A 21,620-nucleotide genomic window follows, 5' to 3' on the forward strand; every position below is an offset into this window, starting at 1 on the left:
AGGAGGAAGATCTTTCTTGAAACTTAATTTAGTTCCCTAGAAGACCAAGTGAAAAAAAAAACAATAAAAAACTAGATGGGGGGGGGGGAAGTATGTGCAAAACTACAAAGAGGCAAAAGTAAAGAAATAATTAGAGAAAAGATGAAAGCCTTAGAAGACAGATCCAAGAGGCTAGCCCTATAAATCATAGGAGCTCCAGAAGAAGAAAAATGGAGCAGGGAAAGGAAGAACAATTACTAAATAACTGAACAAGCTTTCCTATAGCTAATGGAAGACTGAGTCTTCAGATTAAAAGGCTCTATGGATTCTAGGTAAGACCAATGAAATGAAATATACATAGTAAGGTTCCTAAGCTTCAGGAAAAAATTAAAATGTTATCAGGTTTCAGAATGAAAGAATATGTTTCTTATAGAATAAGATGACATTATCATTATATTTCTCACCTAAAACACTAGAAGCTGGAGGACAATGAATTAACACTCAGAAAAACTTAGAGAAAAGGACTGGAATCCCACAATTATAAAATAAACAAAGATATTCACTTGTCAGGGAAAAAAGGGAGAGAATGCATGCACATGTGAGAGAGAGGGTGAGAGAGAGAGAGATGCAGATTGAATTTGAGGCAACTATATCAACTATATAGCCTATCTTTAACCAAACAACTAATGAATCAGAACAGAGACCTCAAATTAAGGGAAAAGGGAAAGAAAGAAAAAGTGTACAGAGTAACAAGCTTTGCAAAACATAGTTTTATATCTATATAAAGAATGACTGAGAATCTATCATTTAAGTGCTAAAAATGGTTCTTGAAATAGAAAATAACATACAGCACAATAAAATCTTTTTGTAATCTAGAAAAATATAGAGAAGCACTATTTCATAGTGGTTAAACCTAAGTTTGAATGCCAGACCTCTCTTATTTGCAGTGTGACTGTGGGGAAGGTAATTTATGTTAGACTTTTTGTAAAACAAAGATACTGTTAGTATGGATATCATAGCATTGTGGTGAGAATTAAATGAGTTACTGTGAAGGACTTAGATAAGCCCTGAGAACATACAAACATATTACTACTACTACTACTGGTGGTAGTGATGTTGGTAGTAATAGTAACAAACATAGAGGGGTGCCTGGTGGCTCACTCGGTTGGGTGTCTGACTTAATTTTGGCTCAGGTCATGATCTCAGGATCATGAGACTGAGTCACACTTTGGGCTCCATGCTCACTGGAGAGTCTTCTGGAGGTTCCCTCTCTCCTTCTGCCTCTGTCCCTCCCCTCCCCCACTCTCTCTCAAATAAATGTTAAAAAAAAAAAAACAAAAACATGCAGTGAGCTCACTAATGTATGGCACATGGATACTTGTTAAATCTCTCCCTTAGATAGCCGGTATTTTTCCAGCTATGTATATAATGGTAAACTGTACAAAATATTAAAAGTGTAATACATCTTTTGCACTCACTATCTTTTTAAAGTGTAATGAGGTATAATTGTCATACATGCACACCCATGAAACCAATACTATCAGAGAGATAACCAAATACCTCCATCACTGCTACAATGTTCTCATGCCCTTTAGTAATCTATCCTACTTGCTCTACTCCTGCCCTCAAAGCAACAAATGATGAACTATGAATTACTATGAATTTTCTAGAATTTTATGTAAATGGTGTGATACAGTGTATCAGTCTGATCGATACCACAGGCTGGGTAGCTTAAATAACAGACATTTATTTTCACAGTTCTGGAGGCTAGATGTCCAAGATCCAGGCGTCAGCAGAATTGGTTTCTTATATGGCCTCCCCTTGGCTTAACCAGGCCTGCCTTTTGTAGTGTCCTCATGTGGGCTCACATTGTTCTGTCCTCATACATTCCTGGTGTCTTTGGAGTGTCCTAACTCCTCTTCAGTCAAGATTGCATTAGGGAACACCCAAAGAGCCTCATTTTGTTTTAATTACCTCTTTAAAGGCCCTATCTCAATCTGACTCCTGGGAGCAGGGCAAGACGGCAGATGAGTAGGGTCCTCAACTCATCCAGCCTCACCAACTAACTTTCAAAACATCCTGAACACCTAGGAATTCAACCAGAGACTTATAGAAAGAACAGCTGGAACACTACAGAGAGAAGGATTTCTACTGCCAACAAGGTAGGAGGCAGAAAAAAATAAAAAAGAATCAAGTGGAGCCCTGCGAGGAGCCAGGCTAAGGCCGGTTGTTGAGACCCTCTGGGACAGAAACGCCTGGCCCCAGAGAACGGGGAACTTTAAAAATCTGCACCAGATTCTTCCCAGACGGAAAAGTAGGAAAACTGGGCAGAACCGCAGGAGGGGCAGGGAAGCCTCCAGATTCCCAGGGTCACTAATAGAGGAAGTGCGCCCCAGGGTAAAGTGCACCTCACACCACGGACCCATCTTGGTAAAGGGCTAAAGCGTGCAGCCAGTGGGGCCTCAGGGAGAAGCCAGTAGGTCAGACGGGGGCTCCGGGTGGAGGGGTCTGCGCCCTGCTGCCTTCGGGAGTCATGGACCCGGGAGCAGATTCCAGCAGTAGAGGCCCGGGATCCCAGGATTCCAGGAAGACACAGCCCAGGATCCTGTGCTCCCCGCAGGATAGGTGGAGGCAGGGAGGGCACAGGACAGCGAGGACTCTCTTGCCACCAGGTTCCCCCAGCTGTGCAGGTCAGTACATCTGCCCCAGGAGCATCTAGACCAGACTGTGGTTGTTACTGCAGGGAGCTGACTCCAGGGCTGGAGAGCTGGCTGCCACCAGTGTTGTTCCTCCTTGTGTCACCCTGTGCCTAGCCGTTGGGCGGGCAGGGGGAGGGGGGCAGTGCCATGGAACAGAGGCCTCATGGGGATAAATAGCTCCCACTGAGCCTGGCACCTGGTGGGGGGCGGGGTATATCCCCAGGTACACACCTGAGAATCAGCACAGCTGGCCCCTCCCCCAGAAGACCAGCTGGAAGGACAGGGGAAGAGCAAGTTCTTGACCAAGCAGCGCTGGAAAGCTCCAGGTCTGAGGGAAAATAGTATACAGACTAAAGGGTCCCTTTTTTTCTTTCTTTTTCCATTACAACTCGTTTTTATAACAGACTAAAAATATCCAATATTTTTTCTTTTTCCCACCTTAACAACAATATTTTACCACCTCTTCATTTTTAAATCTTTTCCTTTCTGACTTTCATATTTCTACAATTACATGTCTTAGATATATTTTCCACTTCTGGATTCCCTTCAATGTATTCAATTTAATTTTTATAGATATACAAGATATGGACTTTTTTTTTTTTTTCTGCCTCATTTTGTTTTACAATAATGGAAGTTAGTACTTTCTAATGCACGACCAACATACAACCAGAACCAAGTGGAACACCTTGTTGGTTCATTCTGTGAGATTATATTCTCTCTTCCTTCTCATTCTGCCCCCCTCTCTTATCTTGTTTATGTTTTGGTGGTCAGTGTTGGGGCTTTATCTAAGTTGCTGGTTTATATAAATTTGGGACTGAACATCTTCTAACATAGAGAACAAAATACACTCAGAACCAAGAGGATCACTCTCTAGGCCCCTCAGGTAGACTACATTCTCCCTCCACTACAACTTCGTCACCACCACCATCCGCCCCCCCCTTTCTATTTTTCCTCTTTTCTTTACGTTTTTTTCTTTTCCTTTTTTCTTCTTTGTTTTTGGTTTTTGGGGTTTTATTTTTACTACTTTGTTTTAAAGTTTTTTTTTCACTTTAAGTGGTCCTTTTGTTTTATTTTGTTCTGTTCTTTTTCTTTTATTTTCTGGCCTCTGACCTCTTCAGAATCATCTGGGGTGTATTTTACTTAGGTCATGGTTGATATTTTTGACTCAGCCCACTCATAAAGCCACACTGCACTGCACAAAATGACTAGAAGTAAGAACTCACAACAAAAGAAAGAACCGGAAACAATACTCTCTGCCAGAGTTACAGAATATGGATTTTAATATTATATCAGAAATTCAATTAGAAGTAGAATTATAAAGCTACTGTTGGCTCTGGGAAAAAGCGTAAAGGAGTCTAGAGACTGTTACTGCAGAATTGAAATCTAATCAGGCTGAAATTAAAGGCCCTATCTCCAAGAACAGTCACATTCAGAGGTACTATGGGTTAAGATTTTAATACATGAATTTTGAGGGAAAACAATTCAGTATACAATGTACAGTATACACCCTTTTGATTGGCTTTTTTTACTCCACATAATTATTTTGAGATTCATCTATGTTGCTACATATATCATTAGTTTACTATTTTTTAGAGCTGAGTAGTACCTGCTGAATGGACATACCAGATTTGTTTGTTCACTCTCCTGTTGATGGATACTAGGTTGTTTTCAGGTTTTTCCTTTTGCAAATAAAACTGATATGAGTATTATTCCTATGGATGTCTATATGTAGATACATGCTTCAATTTCTCTCAGGTAAATACAGAGGAGTAGAAATGTTGAATCATATGCTTAACACTATAAGTTAAACCCTTCTGTAGCTGGTGTGAAATGTATCTTATTAAAGTTTTAATGTGTGCTTTCCTAATGATTAAGAATATTGAGCATCTTTTCACATATTTGTCACCCATATATCTTCTTTGAAGTAGCCACTCAAATCTGTTCACTTATTGTTGGTTTTTTTTGTCCTCTTATTGAGGTATAGAAATTCTTTAGATATACTAAATACAAATCCTTTGTCAGATAAATGTTTTGAATGTGTTTTTCTCCCAGTCTGTTGCTTGCCTTTTCATTTTCCTAAGAGTATACTTTGAAGAGCAATTTTTTATTTAAATCAAAGTGTAATGTGTTTTTTTCTTTTACAGTTTAGGGTTTTTGTGTCCTATTCAGAAAAATTATGCCAAATTCAAGGATTTTTCTCAAGTATTTCTCAATACTTTCTTCAAGTATTCTTCAGAAGTTTTATGGTTTTAACTAAAATTTGGCCTATGATCTATTTTGAGTTAATTTTTATATAAGGTATGAGATAAGAGTACAGTTCATTTTTAACATATGAATAAGCAATTGCCCAGAACCATTTGTTGAAATTATCCTTTCCTCATCACTTGCATCCTTAAATTCAGATATTATCATCTGCACTGCCTTCCTTGCATGACTCTAGACAGCACTCAATATGTTTAAACATGCTCTGTAAAGTGGAGAACTAGTAGAAATTTAAGTTACTATCATTATTAGTTAGTTCTGAGTAGATCCTGACCCAGAGACAAGTAACAGAAAAAGTATTAGGCCACATATCAGAGAATATGACTTGTGGTATGGCCCCACTCATTTATTCACCTTCAAAACACCTTTTAACTCAGGGCTTATTCACTCTTCTGTGAAGTAGGAATTATGGAATCCAATAGTCTACTTCAGAGATATTTTAGGAAGAATATATATGATTATGCATTTTAAAATGCTTTGCAAATTGTAAAGCACTATAGAAATGCAAGATGTTGTCTTTATATCTAAAAATCTCCAGACTACATAATGAGATACATTCTTGCCTTGCATAGTAGCATAGGGCCATAAATATGACCATGCAAGCTGAAGCCATACAAAAGATTTTAATAATCAATTAGACAAACTATTATTGTTCAGCAACCTTTTCCAGGGCAAGCTATTTTTTTCTATAACGCTATTCACATTCAATTAGGATTTCACTCCCAGTATTACTACTTTTATTTTATTTTTTAAATAATAAATTTATTTTTTATTGGTGTTCAATTTGCCAACATACAGAATAACACCCAGTGCTCATCCCATCAAGTGCCCCCCTCAGTGCCCGTCACCCAGTCACCCCCACCCCCCGCCCTCCTCCCCTTCCACCCCCCCTAGTTCGTTCCCAGAGTTAGGAGTCTTCCATGTTCTGTCTCCCTTTCTGATATTTCCTACCCATTTCTTCTCCCTTCCCTTCTATTCCCTTTCACTATTATTTATATTCCCCAAATGAATGAGACCATATAATGTTTGTCCTTCTCCAACTGACTTATTTCACTTTTACTTTCTTTGCTTCAATTTTATCTCTGTTGACAAATCAACTTTTGATAATCCATTTTTGTAAAATGTGATATAGACTTATCACTGAAGAATAAGGAGGTGACACAACTACATGCTTTGGTATCTGCATGAGCTGAATAACAGGTGCATAGTACCAACTGCAGACATATTTTAAAAGAAGTAAAAAAAGAAAAAAGAAAAAAAGTGACATGATTAGTCAGTGATCGTGATGAGCATCTGTTATTAACATAGTAATTTGCAGACCAAGAATTAGATGTGAAGTTTGTACTTTATGCAATTACTCACAGTTAATATATTGTGATTACTGAAATCTGAATCATGTTAATACCTCCAGAACCCTCCCCATCTCTCAGTTCCCACTGCTGCTAACTTAGATCAAGCCTGTTTCATCTCTCAGCTGGTCTGTCTGTGTCACTGCCTCCATGCCCATCTACTCACAGCAGCAACTGAAATGATTTTCCTAACGTACAAATCCCTTCAAAGCTTTTCTTTGGCTCTCTGCTATTACCATGGTAAAGCACGACTTTATAATTATAAAAGTAATGAGTATCTTCCCAGATAACTAAAATAATTTATTCTGCTATCTTCTGTGGGAACAAGAACCTTGATGAATATTTCTGAAATCACAGTAATGAACCACTATTATAGACATTTTAAGAGATAATGCCAACAATTTGGTGCTACTCTGAGAGATCAAAGGTCCCAATTATATAATTCCTGTCCCTACCTGTGCAATTGGAGGTATTAAGGAAGTAGACTCAAAAGGACTTTATGACCACTTTTAAATATTGCAGGTGACTCAAAGTTTTTTGGCTTGGACAATGGGGTGGCTATATTAAATAAGTGAGAGAATAAAGGAGGAAGGTCAAGATGGAGGAGGAAGAAGGGTAAAGTACTTAGAAAATTTTTTACTTTGAAAGGAATGTGAGGCATAGAATGTGATTTCCTAAGATTGAAAATGTGCTGTATTTTGTTTCTGCTCTTTGGATGGCCTGAGATAGAGAAATCCTGTGAGTAGGGAGGTGAGGGACACTAGCTTCACCAAACACAGGGCCCTTAGAGACAAACAAAGAGCAGCCTTCTGTTGGAGGGCAGAAATCCTGGGTAGGGAGGTGAGGGACACTAGTTCACCAAACACAGGGCCCTTAGAGACGAACAAAGAGCAGCCTTCTGTTGGAGGGCAGACTGGCAGCTTTATTGCCCAGGACAAAGGATATAAATAGTTCCATTGTATTTGAGTGTCTAGACAAAACAAATCAAGGCTTGGATTACCAATAGTGACAGATGTCTCAGACTATTAGGCTTAATATTTTAGATGGTTCCTGGCCTGAGAAGTAGAATGTGAATAAGGATGAGTCTGAAGGACTTCTATAAATAAACCTATGATAGTTGCTGGAAGAAGTACCTGAAATGGAATACTTGAAATTCATCATGTATTCTAGGATGTTCAAGAATATGCCTAGGCTACCCATTACTAGCTACCAGAGCTCTTCATCATGGTCACAAGTCACAAGGCTGGTACTGAAAGCCATACAATCCACTTTTTATCTTTTCCAAACATAAACAGGAAAATAATCATTTTTTAGCTTACATGGAAGAATATCCCGATATCTGTTTTTATCTCTGTTGCGTAGTTCATTTCCAGAGTTGAACGCACCAGGTAGGCTCTTAAAATCTAAAGTCTTTGAAAGGTAAGAAATATAAGTCATGTATTTACTATAACAAGAAAAAGAAAAAAATCTGCCCTGTTTAGTGTTCATGATTCTTAAACCTCTATATGGCATGACCCGATGTTAAATGTATTGTATGATAAGTGAAGTCAGAATCCCATTAAAAAGTACTATATAAAATATATCATGGTTGAGATGTCATTCAACAAGCTGCTTGATAAGAAAATGTTAATCTCTCTGGAGGTACTTTTTCCCTTGAACTTCAGTGTTTTTCCTTTTCATAAAAAAAACCAATATAGTACATTCACTTCTTAGGACCTATTCATTAATCTACCATTTTGTAAACAAAAATAATAAAATAACATCCAGAAAAATATATAAACATATAAACAAACAAATAAACAAAAACCAGTCTCACAATTTATTCCCTGCCCCATGAAAGAATTACAGCTAGGATACCAATTAAAGAATTCTTCCTTTCAAAAAAATTTCATTACCAAATGTGAATTCAGTAAACATTTACTGAACATTTAGTACATACTAAGCATTTTTCTAGATTGGAATAAAAAGATGAATCTGAAAATGGCCCCATCCTTAAGGAGTTATCAAAGCAGTCAGAGGTGTGATCAATGTACAGAGATGTGAGTATAATGGTAGTGCTGATGACCACTAGTCATCATATGAAGTTAGTCATATGAAAGTCTGTGTGTGTGGAAGAAAAGGAGAGCAGAGGTGAGCAGGTATCACTCCAGGGGGAAAGGACAGGAATAAAGGGATGGGGGCATACATCTCCCCTTGCGGAAACAGTGAATATGGTAACAACAGCACAGAGAACATGACCTAGCCCAGAGCGAAACTAAAACTACCTAGGAAGGCCTTGTTTCATATATAAAAGAAGTGGAGACGTATCCAGTTCTACACTATTAGGATATTTGTGGATAAAGCCTGAGAGTCTGTACTTTTCAAAAGTTTTTCAGTAACTCTTGGGTAGCCAACTTGGCACCACCAGTCTTTAACTAAGTGTTGGCAACTATTGGTATGGTGAATGAGAAGCCAGTGAAATTTTTAAGCCATAGCATAATATGATAAGATTTTTACCTTTGTTACTCAAGCCAATTATAAAATTAACTTAGAAAAATATCTATTGGAAAAACTAGAACAATTCTGTAAAAGAAGACTAATGAGAGAAGACTAGTCTTCACAATCAGAAAAGAGAACATAAAGTTATACTAATTTAAAAAGTTTGGTACCAGTATATGAATTTAAAAAATCAATGGAAAAAGTTCAAGAATAAGTTAAAATTTATCTAAAACTTCAGTATATAATAAAAATGGCCTTTTACATCACTGAAGAGCATTTCAAGAGGATCTTGAGACAACAGGATAGCTATATAATGCCAGGTCCCTACCAGATACCTTTTAACAAATTAAATTCTAGCTGGATCAAAGATTTGCACATTTTTTTTAAAAAATCACAAAATATTAGAAAAAGACATGAAGTAATTATTATGATCCTAGAGTAAAAAGGGCATGTAGTGGATATGGAAAATCCTGGAGTCCCAAAAGACTGTTATATCTGACCATGAAAAATTAGCTATTTCTTCCTACTAAATGTGTATGTGTGCGCCTGCACATGTGTGTGTGGCACAAACAAGGGGGGAAATTTCCATATACAGCACATACAAAAAAGACAATTTCTTCACTATATAAAATTATTAATTGACAAGAAAAAGAATAAATGGAAAATTGGGCAAAGAATCAGAACTAACAGTTCACCAAAAATAAATATAAAAAAGGCTTTAAAACATATATTCCTTTGTTTTCAAATCAATGTCAGTATACAACAAAAAGGAATCATCTGTCATATAAGAGATAAGCAAAGACCCAGACAGGATGAAATGCTAGTTATCTTTCTAGTAACTTGTTCTAAAGAATACTCCTACATATGCATAGGCATATGAAGAGGGGTAACTGCTGTTCATAAATAACAAAGACTAGAACAATCAATACAGGGAACCACTTAAAGAAAAGAAGGTCTTCATCTATATAATTAATTATACTATGTAACACTTAAAAATAATGAGATAAAAAATGAAATAGAGCTATATGTACTGATAATAATTTGGAAAATTATTTCCTATGTGAAATATTTTTCTCTAAAAAAAAGGAAAGAAAGGGTAAAATAGTAAAGTACATGCTAACACTTTTCTGGACCTTATACAACAAACTTCATAGTGGCAGTGATCTAGGAACTCAAGAGGAAAAAAAGAGACATTTTTTATGATCTTTTTATAAAAGAGATTTTTAAATCTCTTTTTATAAAATGAGACTTTATAATCTTTTATACTATTTGACCTTTTATTTTTTTATATATACCTATTCCTTTAAAAACAAACAATATTTAAAAAGAAAAACTAAGTACTCAATCTAAAAGGAAAAGAAAAAAACCCTCTATTAGTAATGTGGAAAATCACATGTAGACTTTTGTTAAGACCAAAATATTTACCATAAATTCCTGGAGGATTTCATATTCTGCTACTTTTTTCTCAAGCATTTTAAAAGAATCCTTGATGATTGATTGTTCATGAAAACTGAATTCTAATGGTCGAACCTGAGCCAACTGAGCTAGCTCCCTTTCAGAAACAATTTGTATACCTAAGAAAAAGAAAAATTCACATTTGTAAGTTACTCATACGTATGTGAAGGGAGATATTATTTTTGTTGTGTTTTCTCTTAAGTAAAGGCACAACCACTTAAGATTACTAGAAACTTATTTTTCCAGAGTGAAGAGTCTATTACTTTGAAAGGAAGTATCCTTATTTTAGAAAAATCATGATTATGTATCTTAAAATTACACAAAGCCCACTATTCTTAGAAAATATTGTTAAGTGCTATAAATATAACAAATGCTATAGACTGAAAAGTGTTCTGCTTTATAGTGTGAATCAAGTATATGTACTGATAATTGTGCCAAGACAAGCATATACAAACAAGGCTTGGATGGGAAAAAGTAAGAACTTTTGCCCTCCCTTAGACCAAGTACTTGAAGTCCCTGGAATCTGAGAGGGGAGGATGTGGAGAGTCTAACACATCTCTTACTCTAAAACAGATCAAGCACACATATGCACACACAGACACAAACATAACACACATACACACCCCCCAAGGATAGGGAGGCAGATATGATATAATTCATAAGCTAAAAAATACATATAATATGCAATATAATTATATATAATTATATATTATATATAATTATATAAAATATGCAATATAATTATATAAATATTTTGATATATATTATATAGTTACTCATGCATAACCAATAATAGAAGTGAGTGCATGCTATTTAATAGTACACATGGAGATTTTTTTATTTTAATGATGATTTTTTAGACCATGTTGACAGTCTAGATTCCAAATATCTGAAATTTTACAGGTCATGTCCACTAACCAAAATGCAATAAATTAATATTACAAGAATATTTTTTTAATTTCAGAATTTTGAGGTAAAATGCTCAAGTGAAGCAGTTCTCAAAATCTCTTCCAAAGCCAACTAATATGAGTTAATACTAGGAAATCAGTTAATACTAGGAAAAAATATACAAGAAGCAATTCTACGAAAGAATGGACAAAATTCCATCAAAATCCTAGAGGAGAACACAGGCAACACCCTTTTTGAACTCGGCCACAGTAACTTCTTGCAAGATACATCCATGAAGGCAAAAGAAACAAAAGCAAAAGTGAACTATTGGGACCTCATAAAGATAAGAAGCTTTTGCACAGCAAAGGATACAGTCAACAAAACTAAAAGACAACCTACAGAATGGGAGAAGATATTTGCAAATGACATATCAGATAAAGGGCTAGTTTCCAAGATCTATAAAGAACTTATTAAACTCAACACCAAACAAACAAACAATCCAATCATGAAATGGGCAAAAGACATGAACAGAAATCTCACAGAGGAAGACATAGACATGGCCAACACGCACATGAGAAAATGCTCCGCATCACTTGCCATCAGGGAAATACAAATCAAAACCACAATGAGATACCACCTCACACCAGTGAGAATGGGGAAAATTAACAAGGCAGGAAACCACAAATGTTGGAGAGGCTGCGGAGAAAAGGGAACGCTCTTACACTGTTGGTGGGAATGTGAACTGGTGCAGCCACTCTGGAAAACTGTGTGGAGGTTCCTCAAAGAGTTAATATTAGACCTGCCCTATGACCCAGCAATTGCACTGTTGGGGATTTACCCCAAAGATACAGATGCAATGAAACGCCAGGACACCTGCACCCCGATGTTTCTAGCAGCAATGTCCACAATAGCCAAACTGTGGAAGGAGCCTCGGTGTCCATCGAAAGATGAATGGATAAAGAAGATGTGGTTTACGTATACAATGGAATATTACTCAGCCATTAGAAATGACAAACACCTACCATTTGCTTCGACGTGGATGGAATTGGAGGATATTATGCTGAGTGAAATAAGTCAATTGGAGAAGGACAAACATTATATGGTCTCATTCATTTGGGGAATATAAATAATAGTGAAAGGGAATAGAGGGGAAGGGAGAAGAAATGGGTATGAAATATCAGAAAGGGAGACAGAACATGGAAGACTCCTAACTCTGGGAAATGAACTAGGGGTGGTGGAAGGGGAGGAGGGGTAAGGGTGGGGGTGACTGGGTGGCGGGCACTGAGGGGGGCACTTGACGGGATGAGCGCTGGGTGTTATTCTGTATGTTGGCAAATTGAACACCAATAAAAAATAAATTTATTATTAAAAAAAAGAATGGTCATAAAAAAGACAGGAGTTTCTAAAAATATGCACAGCCTTGTGAAATTCTTCTTGTCTTGGAACCCTACTTAACCGAAAACTCTTTATAAGGGTGGGAGAAAGGGACTGTTGGTTTGGAAAGACAGTCACAGAAATCCTAAAATGTCTCACAAATATCTCTAACCTTAGTATGAGAGGAGGTCTAGGAAGCCCAGAGGGGGAGATAAAATTCCACAAGCGTAGAAGCCATTTTGATCATCTCTGATCTCCAACAGAAAAGTCCTTAGAGCTTCCCATGTGTTCCAGCCTTGCTAGAACAGAAGCTGAGAGCAGGGAAGGAAGAGAGGAATGAAAAGGTAGAATGATTGTAATGGACACTGTCATTATCTTCTCAACACTGATTCTAACTTGATGCTTAGAGCCATAGAGGATCATTCCACAAGAATTCCCTTGCCAGTGAATAATTCAGCAATAGGTAGGTGATTTGAGCCAATGGAATGTAAGGAGACGTTTATTCAGGGCTTATGGGCAAGAGAAGTAAGCCTCTCTCCCATCTCCATCCACTGGCCAGACACAAGTTAAGACATATAAGGCCCGATTATTACAAGCAGCTCCACTGTGACATAAAAGGAATGAACTGAATATTGTAAACATGAAAATAAAAACATATGAAAAACATAAGAAAAATCTATGGTGTTAATGACATCACTGAGCAATTGATCAGATTGAACTTGGAATACTACCTACCTCTGTACTTCCATTATGGAAGAAAATGTATTTCTTTATTGTTAACATCATTTTGAATTTGGATTCTTTTTATTGCAGCCTGGTCCAACAATTCCAATCAAGGTGAACAGGTCAAGCTTCAGCTACAGATCAGGGCAATCTTCACCGAAAGGGATTTTTGTAGAAAGGCAGTTTACAGAAAGGGATTTTATCTAGCTATCTGGTGCTGACATCATTGGACAGGTTAGAGGAGCAGATGCTTCCCCCCATCATGGTCTAAAAATAACACCGCAGGCCCAAGTCTCTGCTCTGCTGCGTCGGGTACACTTGGACACAAGCTCAAGCTTGTAAATAAACCCTCGTGTGTTTGCATCAATGTGGGCTCCTCGGTGGTTTCTCGGGTTCACAATCTTGGGCACAACATTTGGGGGCTTGTCCAGGATCCGAGAAACCCCCAGGACCCCATCCAGAGGGTTTCACGCATGGTGAGTGCACTCAACTTTTTCCACCTTTTGTGTGCATATTTTCTGAGAGCTCTAAACTGTACTTTTACCTGTAGGAATTCCAATCTGTATTGGGTTGATATTGGCTTAGGCGGACGCGCTGGCGGGCCGTCGACTGGGGGTCTTGAGGAGACGTCCCTTGCTCCCACCTGGAGGACGAGGTCCTCATCTGTAAGGAGGATGGAGGTCCTCATCTGTAGGAGGACAGGAGTCCTCCTCTGTAAGGAGGACCGGGGTCCTCATCTGTAAGGAGGGCCGGCTGCCAGCCCTTCGGGTTGCTTTCTGTTTTGTCTCCACCGCCGCACTGGAACACTTGTCTGTTACCCTGTTCTTGTTATCTGTTTTGCGCACTGGTCTGTGTTACTATGTCCTTCTCAACTCTTTGTGCATTTGTCTGTGTTACTGTGTCTTGGTTAACTGTCATAACTGTTTACATAAGGAGACGGAGATTTCAAATTTATTGCATATCAGAATGGCCAACCTTTGACGTGGGATGGCCCCGAGAAGGAACTTTCCACCTACCCACTATCTTACAGGTTAAGGCCGTGACCTTCAGGGCAAACCAGACGGCCACCCTGACCAGGTGCCCAACATCCTGGCCTGGCAGGACATGACCAAAAATTCCCCTCCTTGGCTAAAACCCTTTTTACCCCCCCAAAATGCACAACTCGGCTGACGGTAAGGAGAGACCCCGGGTCCACTGCCAGACTCTAGGGGCAGGTCTCCAGGCTGCCGCATGCAAGCCTACCAATCTGGCCAAGGTGTATGATGTGAGACAGGGTAAGGATGAGAGTCCAGCAGCCTTCTTAGAATCATAGACGCTTTTAGGCATTATACCCCTATGAACCCAGAAGCCCTGGAAACAAAGGCTGCAATTATCATGGCTTTTGTTAACCAGGCCACTCTGGACATTAAAAAGAAATTGCAAAGGGTAGAGAGACTGGGAGAGAAGAGCTTGCAGGACTTAGTGATCGTAGCAGAACAAGTCTATAATAATAGAGAAAGTCTGGAAGAACAATAAACCAAACTAAGTGACCAGCAGACCTGAAACCTGGCCAAGATCCTGCTGGCCACAACCATGGATGACCCACAGGAAAGACGGAGGCACCTCAAGAAGCTGGCTTCAGGGACAGGTAAGGAGGATGGCCCTGGTCCCCCTCAGGAGTGCCCTAAGCTGAACAAAAACCAATGTGATTATTGCAAAGAAGAGGGCCACTGGGTAAAAAGCTGCCCTAACAAAAGATCTAAGGCCCCTGCCGAGATCTTGAAAATGGAGGACCTGGATGATTAGGGGAGTCGGGGTTCGGGTAACTCTTGTACCAAGGGTACAAGCCCAGGGTAACTCTTAAAGTTGAGGGGCAATCTGTTGAATTCCTAGTGGACACTGGGGCACAACATTTAGTTTTATTACAACCCCAAGGGAAATTGGCAAATAAGACTTCATGGGTGCAAGAGGCCACGGGCACCAAACAGTACTTATGGGCTACCCGAAGAACTGTGGATCTCGGCATGGGCCGGGTATCTCACTCCTTTATGGTCATCCCTGAGTGTCCCTACCCATTGTTAGGTCGGGATTTGCTCACCAAGATGGGGGCACAAATTCACTTCCTCCCCGAAGGGGCAAAAATCCTAAACAAAGAGGGGCACCCGATTCAGGCGCTTGTCCTGAGTTCAGAAGACAAATATTGTCTCCACCAAACACCCTCAGCCCTAATGACTGACACTGACTGTTGGCTGCAGGAATTTCCCCAAGCGTGGACAGAACCTGGGGGAATTAGGCTGGCCCAGCACCAACCGGCCATAACTAAAGCCGGGGCCGATGATGTCAGGGTCCGCCAATACCCCATGCCTCTCGTCTCCCTAACCCAGACTGGGACCCCCCCTCTGCATGACTGTCAAGAATTTTGGCACAGGTGCATGGAATCAGAGCTGATCTCCAGGACCAGCCACTGCAGTGGTACGCCACCTGGTACACAGATGGCAGCAGTTTCATCTGAGAAGGAATCGGATGCACTGGCAGCTGTAACCATGGAAACGGAGACCCGATCTGGGGGCACCGACCCTGCCTGACACCCCCAACTATACTGATGCTGATTTACACTGGATCAAATGCTTGCCCATGACTCAGTGCTTGCGTGGCTGGTGGAGGGCCACAGACTCCAGCATCATCTTGCCAGAGGAACTAGGACGGCGAGTCCTATCCAAAATACATCAGAGAGAGGAGGGGCAAGACAGTGGAAGAGTAGGGTCCCCAAATCACCTGTCCCCAACAAATTACCTACATAACCTTCAAATCATCCTGAAAATCTACGAATTCGGCCTGAGATTTAAAGAGAGACCAGCTGGAATGCAACAGGAGAAGAGTTCACGCTTCTATCAAGGTAGGAAGACGGGGAAAAAGAAATAAAGAAACAAAAGGCCTCCGAGGGGGAGGGGCCCCGCGAGGAGCCGGGCTGAGGCCGGGGCAAGTGTCCCCAGGACAGGAGAGCCCCGTCCCGGAGGAGCAGGAGCTGCACCAACCTTCCCCGGTGGAAAGGGGCCCGCAGGGAGTTAGAGCAGGACCCAGGAGGGCAGGGATGCCCTCGGGCTCCCGGGGACACTAACAGGCACCTGCGCCCCAGGAGAGTGCGCCGAGCTCCCTAAGGGCTGCAGCGCACACGGCGGGACCCGGAGCAGCTCGGAGGGGCTCAGGCGGCGGCTCCGCGGAGGGGGCTGCAGGGCGGGAGCGCGAATCCAACAGCGCAGGCCACGGAGCACACAGGGCGCCGGGACACAGCCCAGGATCCAGCCTCCCCCCGGGACAGGCAGAGGCTGGGAGGGCCCAGGACAGCAAGGACGCTCCTGCCTGGAGCTGAGCAGATCAGTGGCCCCGCCCTAGAGCCTCCAGCCCTGCAGACAGAGAGCCCCGGAGTTACTGCGGGGGCTGACTCCAGGGCTGCAGAGCTGGCCCCGCCACTGTGGCTGTTCCTCCTGGGGCTTCACGGGGTAAACAACCCCCACTGAGCCCTGCACCAGGCAGGGGCAGAGCAGCTCCCCCAAGTGCTAACACCTGAAAATCAGCACAGCAGGCCCCTCCCCCAGAAGACCAGCTAGACGGACCAGTTCCAGAGGAAGTCAAGGGACTTAAAGTGTACAGAATCAGAAGATACTCCCCCGTGTTTTTTGTTTTATTTTGTTGTGTTTTGTGTTTTTTTTTTCTTTCCTTTTGATTTCTAATTGCTTCCCCCAACCCCCTTTTGTTTCACCTTTCTTTTTCATTCCTTTTCTTCTCTTTTCTCCCTTTTTTTCTTCTTTCTCTTTTTTCTTTTTCTCTTTTCTTTCCTTCACTCTCTCTCTTTTTCTCCTTTTCCCAATACAACTTGTTTTTGGCCACTCTGCACTGAGCAAAATGACTAGAAGGAAAACCTCACCTCAAAAGAAAGAATCAAAAACAGTCCTCTCTCCCACAGAGTTACAAAATCTGGATTATACTTCAACGTCAGAAAGCCAATTCAGAAGCACTAATATACAGCTACTGGTGGCTCTAGAAAAAAGCATAAAGGACTCAAGGGACTTCATGCCTGCAGAATTTAGATCCAATCAGGCAGAAATTAAAAATCAATTAAATGAGATGCAATCCAAACTAGAAGTCCTAAAGACGAGGCTTAACGAGGTGGAAGAACGAGTGAGTGACATAGAAGACAAGTTGATGGCAAAGAGGGAAGCTGAGGAAAAAAGAGAGAGAGAATTAAGAGACCATGAAGACAGATTGAAGGAAATAAACGACAGCCCGAGGAAGAAAAACCTATGTTTAATTGGGGTTCCCGAGGGCGCCGAAAGAGACAGAGGGCCAGAATATGTATTTGAACAAATCCTAGCTGAAAACTTTCCGAATCTGGGAAGGGAAACAGGCATTCAGATCCAGGAAATAGAGAGATCCCCCCGTAAAATCAATAAAAACCGTTCAACACCTCGACATTTAATAGTGAAGCTTGCAAATTCCAAAGATAAGGAAAAGATCCTTAAAGCAGCAAGAGAAAAAAAGTCCCTAACTTTTATGGGGAGGAGTATTAGGGTAACAGCAGACCTCTCCACAGAGACCTGGCAGGCCAGAAAGGGCTGGCAGGATATATTCAGGGTCCTAAATGAGAAGAACATGCAACCAAGAATACTTTATCCAGCAAGGCTCTCATTCAAAATGGAAGGAGAGATAAAGAGCTTCCAAGACAGGCAGCAACTGAAAGAATATGTGACCTCCAAACCAGCTCTGCAAGAAAATTTAAGGGGGACTCTTAAAATTCCCCTTTAAGAAGAAGTTCAGTGGAACAATCCACAAAAACAAGGACTGAATAGATATCATGATGACACTAAACTCATATCTGTCAATAGTAACTCTGAACGTGAATGGGCTTAATGATCTCATCAAAAGGCGCAGGGTTTCAGACTGGATAAAAAAGCAGGACCCATCTATTTGCTGTCTACAAGAGACTCATTTTAGACAGAAGGACACCAACAGCCTGAAAATAAAAGGTTGGAGAACCATTTACCATTCAAATGGTCCTCAAAAGAAAGCAGGGGTAGCCATCCTCATATCAGATAATATAAATTTACCCCAAAGACTATAGTGAGAGATGAAGAGGGACACTCTCATACTCAAAGGATCTATCCAACAAGAGGACTTAACAATCCTCAATATATATGCCCCGAATGTGGGAGCTGCCAAATATTTAAATCAATTAATAACCAAACTGAAGAAATACTTTGATAATAATACACTTATACTTGGTGACTTCAATCTAGCTCTCTCTATACTAGAAAGGTCTTCTAAGCACAACATCTCCAAAGAAACGAGAGCTTTAAATGATACACTGGACCAGATGGATTTCACAGGTATCTACAGAACTTTACATCCAAACTCAACTGAATACACATTCTTCTCAAGTGCACAGGGAACTTTCTCCAGAATAGACCACATACTGGGTCACAAATCGGGTCTGAACCAATACCAAAAGATCGGGATAGTCCCCTGTATATTCTCAGACCATAATGCCTTGAAATTAGAACCAAACCACAACAAGAAGTTTAGAAGGACCTCAAACACGTGGAGGTTAAGGACCATCCTGCTAAAAGATGAAAAGGTCAACCAGGAAATTAAGGAAGAATTAAAAGGATTCATGGAAACTAATGAGAATGAAGATACAAACCGTTCAAAATCTTTGGGATGCACCAAAGCAGTCCTGAGGGGGAAATACATCACAATACAAGCATCCATTCAAAAACCGGAAAGAACTCAAATACAAAAGCTCACCTTACACATAAAGGAGCTAGAGAAAAAGCAGCAAATGGACCCCAAGCCCAGCAGAAGGAGAGAGTTAATTAAATTTTGACAGAACTAAATGAAATCAAGACCAAAAGAACTGTGGAACAGATCAACAGAACCAGGAGTTGGTTCTTTGAAAGAGTTAATAAGATAGATAAACCATTAGCCAGCCTTATTAAAAAGAAGAGAGAGAAGACTCAAATTAATAAAATCATGAATGAGAAAGGAGAGATCACTACCAACACCAAGGAAATACAAACGATTTTAAAATCATATTATGAACAGCTCTACGCCAATAAATTAGGCAATCTAGAAGAAATGGACGCATTCCTGGAAAGCCACAAACTACCAAAACTGGAACAGGGAGAAACAGAAAACCTGAACAGGCCAATAACCAGGGAGGAAATTGAAGCAGTCATCAAAAACCTCCCAAGACACAAGAGTCCAGGGCCAGATGGCTTCCCAGGGGAATTCTATCAAACGTTTAAAGAAGAAATCATACCTATTCTACTAAAGCTGTTTGGAAAGATAGAAAGAGATGGAGTACTTCCAAATTCATTCTATGAGGTCAGCATCACCTTAATTCCTAAACCAGACAAAGACCCCACCAAAAAGGAGAATTACAGACCAATATCCCTGATGAACATGGATGCAAAAATTCTCAACAAGACACTAGCCAATAGGATCCAACAACACATTAAGAAAATTATTCACCATGACCAAGTAGGATTTATCCCCGGACACAAGGCTGGTTCAACACTCGTAAAACAATCAGTGTGATTCATCATATCAGCAAGAGAAAAACCAAGAACCAAATGATCCTCTCATTAGATGCAGAGAAAGCATTTGACAAAATACAGCATCCATTCCTGATCAAAACACTTCAGAGTGTTGGGATAGAGGAAACTTTCCTCGACATCTTAAAAGCCATCTATGGAAAGCTCACAGAAAATATCATTCTCAATGGGGAAGCACTGGGAGCCTTTCCCCTAAGATCAGGAGCAAGACAGGGATGTCCACTCTCACCACTGCTATTCAACATGGTACTGGAAGTCCTTGCGTCAGCAATCAGACAACAAAAAGACATTAAAGGCATTCAAATTGGCAAAGAAGAAGTCAAACTCTCCCTCTTCGCCAATGACATGATACTCTACATAGAAAACCCAAAAGCCTCCACCCCAAGATTGCTAGAACTCATACAGCAATTTGGCAGTGTTCCAGGATACAAAATCAATGCCCAGAAGTCAGTGGCATTTCTATACACTAGCAATGAGACTGAAGAAAGAGAAATTAAGGAGTCAATCCCATTTATATTTGCACCCAAAAGCATAAGATACCTAGGAATAAACCTAACCAAAGAGGTAAAGGATCGATACCCTAAAAACTATAGAACACTCTGAAAGAAATTGAGGAAGACACAAAGAGATGGAAAAATATTCCATGCTCATGGATTGGCAGAATTAATATTGTGAAATGTCAATGTTACCCAGGGCAATTTATACGTTTAGTGCAATCCCTATCAAAATACCATGGACTTTCTTCAGAGAGTTGGAACAAATTATTTTAAGATTTGTGTGGAATCAGAAAAGACCCCGAATAGCCAGGGGAATTTTAAAAAAGAAAAACCATAGCTGGGGCATCACAATGCCAGATTTCAGGTTGTACTACAAAGCTCTGGTCATCAAGACAGTGTGGTACTGGCACAAAAACAGACACATAGATCAATGGAACAGAATAGAGAATCCAGAAGTGGACCCTGAACTTTATGGTCAACTAATATTCGATAAAGGAGGAAAGACTATCCTTTGGAAGAAAGACAGTCTCTTCAATAAATGGTGCTGGGAAAATTGGACATCCACATGCAGAGGAATGAAACTGGACCACTCTCACCATACACAAAGATAAACTCAAAATGGATGAGAGATCTAAGTGTAAGACAAGATTCCATCAAAATCCTAGAGGAGAATACAGGCAACACCCTTTTTGAACTTGGCCACAGTAGCTTCTTGCAAGATACATCTATGAAGGCAAAAGAAACAAAAGCAAAAATGAACTATTGGGACTTCATCAAGATAAGAAGCTTTTGCACAGCAAAAGATACAGTCAACAAAACTAAAAGACAACCTACAGAATGGGAGAAGATATTTGAAAATGACATATCAGATAAAGGGCTAATTTACAAAATCTATAAAGAACTTATTGAACTCAACACCTAAGAAGCAAACAATCTCATCATGAAATGGGCAAAAGACATGAAGAGAAATCTCACAGAGGAAGACATGGACATGGTCAACATGCACATGAGAAAATCCTCTGCATCACTTGGCATCAGGGAAGTACAAATCAAAACCACAATGAGATACCACCTCACACCAGTGAGAATGGGGAAAATTAACAAGGCAGGAAACAACAAATATTGGAGAGGATGTGGAGAAAAGGGAACGCTCTTACACTGTTGGTGGGAATGTGAACTGGTGCAGCCACTCTGGAAAACTGTGTGGAGGTTCCTCAAAGAGTTAATATTAGACCTGCCCTATGACCCAGCAATTGCACTGTTGGGGATTTACCCCAAAGATACAGATGCAATGAAACGCTGGGACACCTGCACCCCGATGTTTCT

At 40.2% G+C, this 21,620-nt stretch overlaps 1 protein-coding gene across 15 annotated transcripts in view; it reads right to left on the minus strand.

Annotated features, from left to right (window-relative positions):
- Positions 1 to 21,620, minus strand: part of PTPN20 (protein tyrosine phosphatase non-receptor type 20) — a 139,020-nt gene that overhangs the window by 22,715 nt on the left and 94,685 nt on the right. For 3 of the 15 annotated variants that reach the window (XM_072739238.1, XM_072739240.1, XM_072739239.1), the window contains 2 exons: positions 10,193 to 10,341; positions 7,609 to 7,699 (listed from right to left, as the gene is read on the minus strand). The exons of 11 other annotated variants lie outside the window; for them this stretch is intronic. In XM_072739238.1, the coding sequence (XP_072595339.1) occupies positions 7,609 to 7,699; positions 10,193 to 10,341 (240 nt within the window). Of the gene's footprint in view, positions 1 to 7,608; positions 7,700 to 10,192; positions 10,342 to 21,620 lie in introns of those variants that run through there. One more of the 15 variants, XM_025989607.2, reaches the window with a different exon arrangement.

Source organism: Vulpes vulpes, chromosome 15 (assembly GCF_048418805.1).
Source record: "Vulpes vulpes isolate BD-2025 chromosome 15, VulVul3, whole genome shotgun sequence".
Taxonomy (NCBI): Eukaryota; Metazoa; Chordata; class Mammalia; order Carnivora; family Canidae; genus Vulpes; species Vulpes vulpes.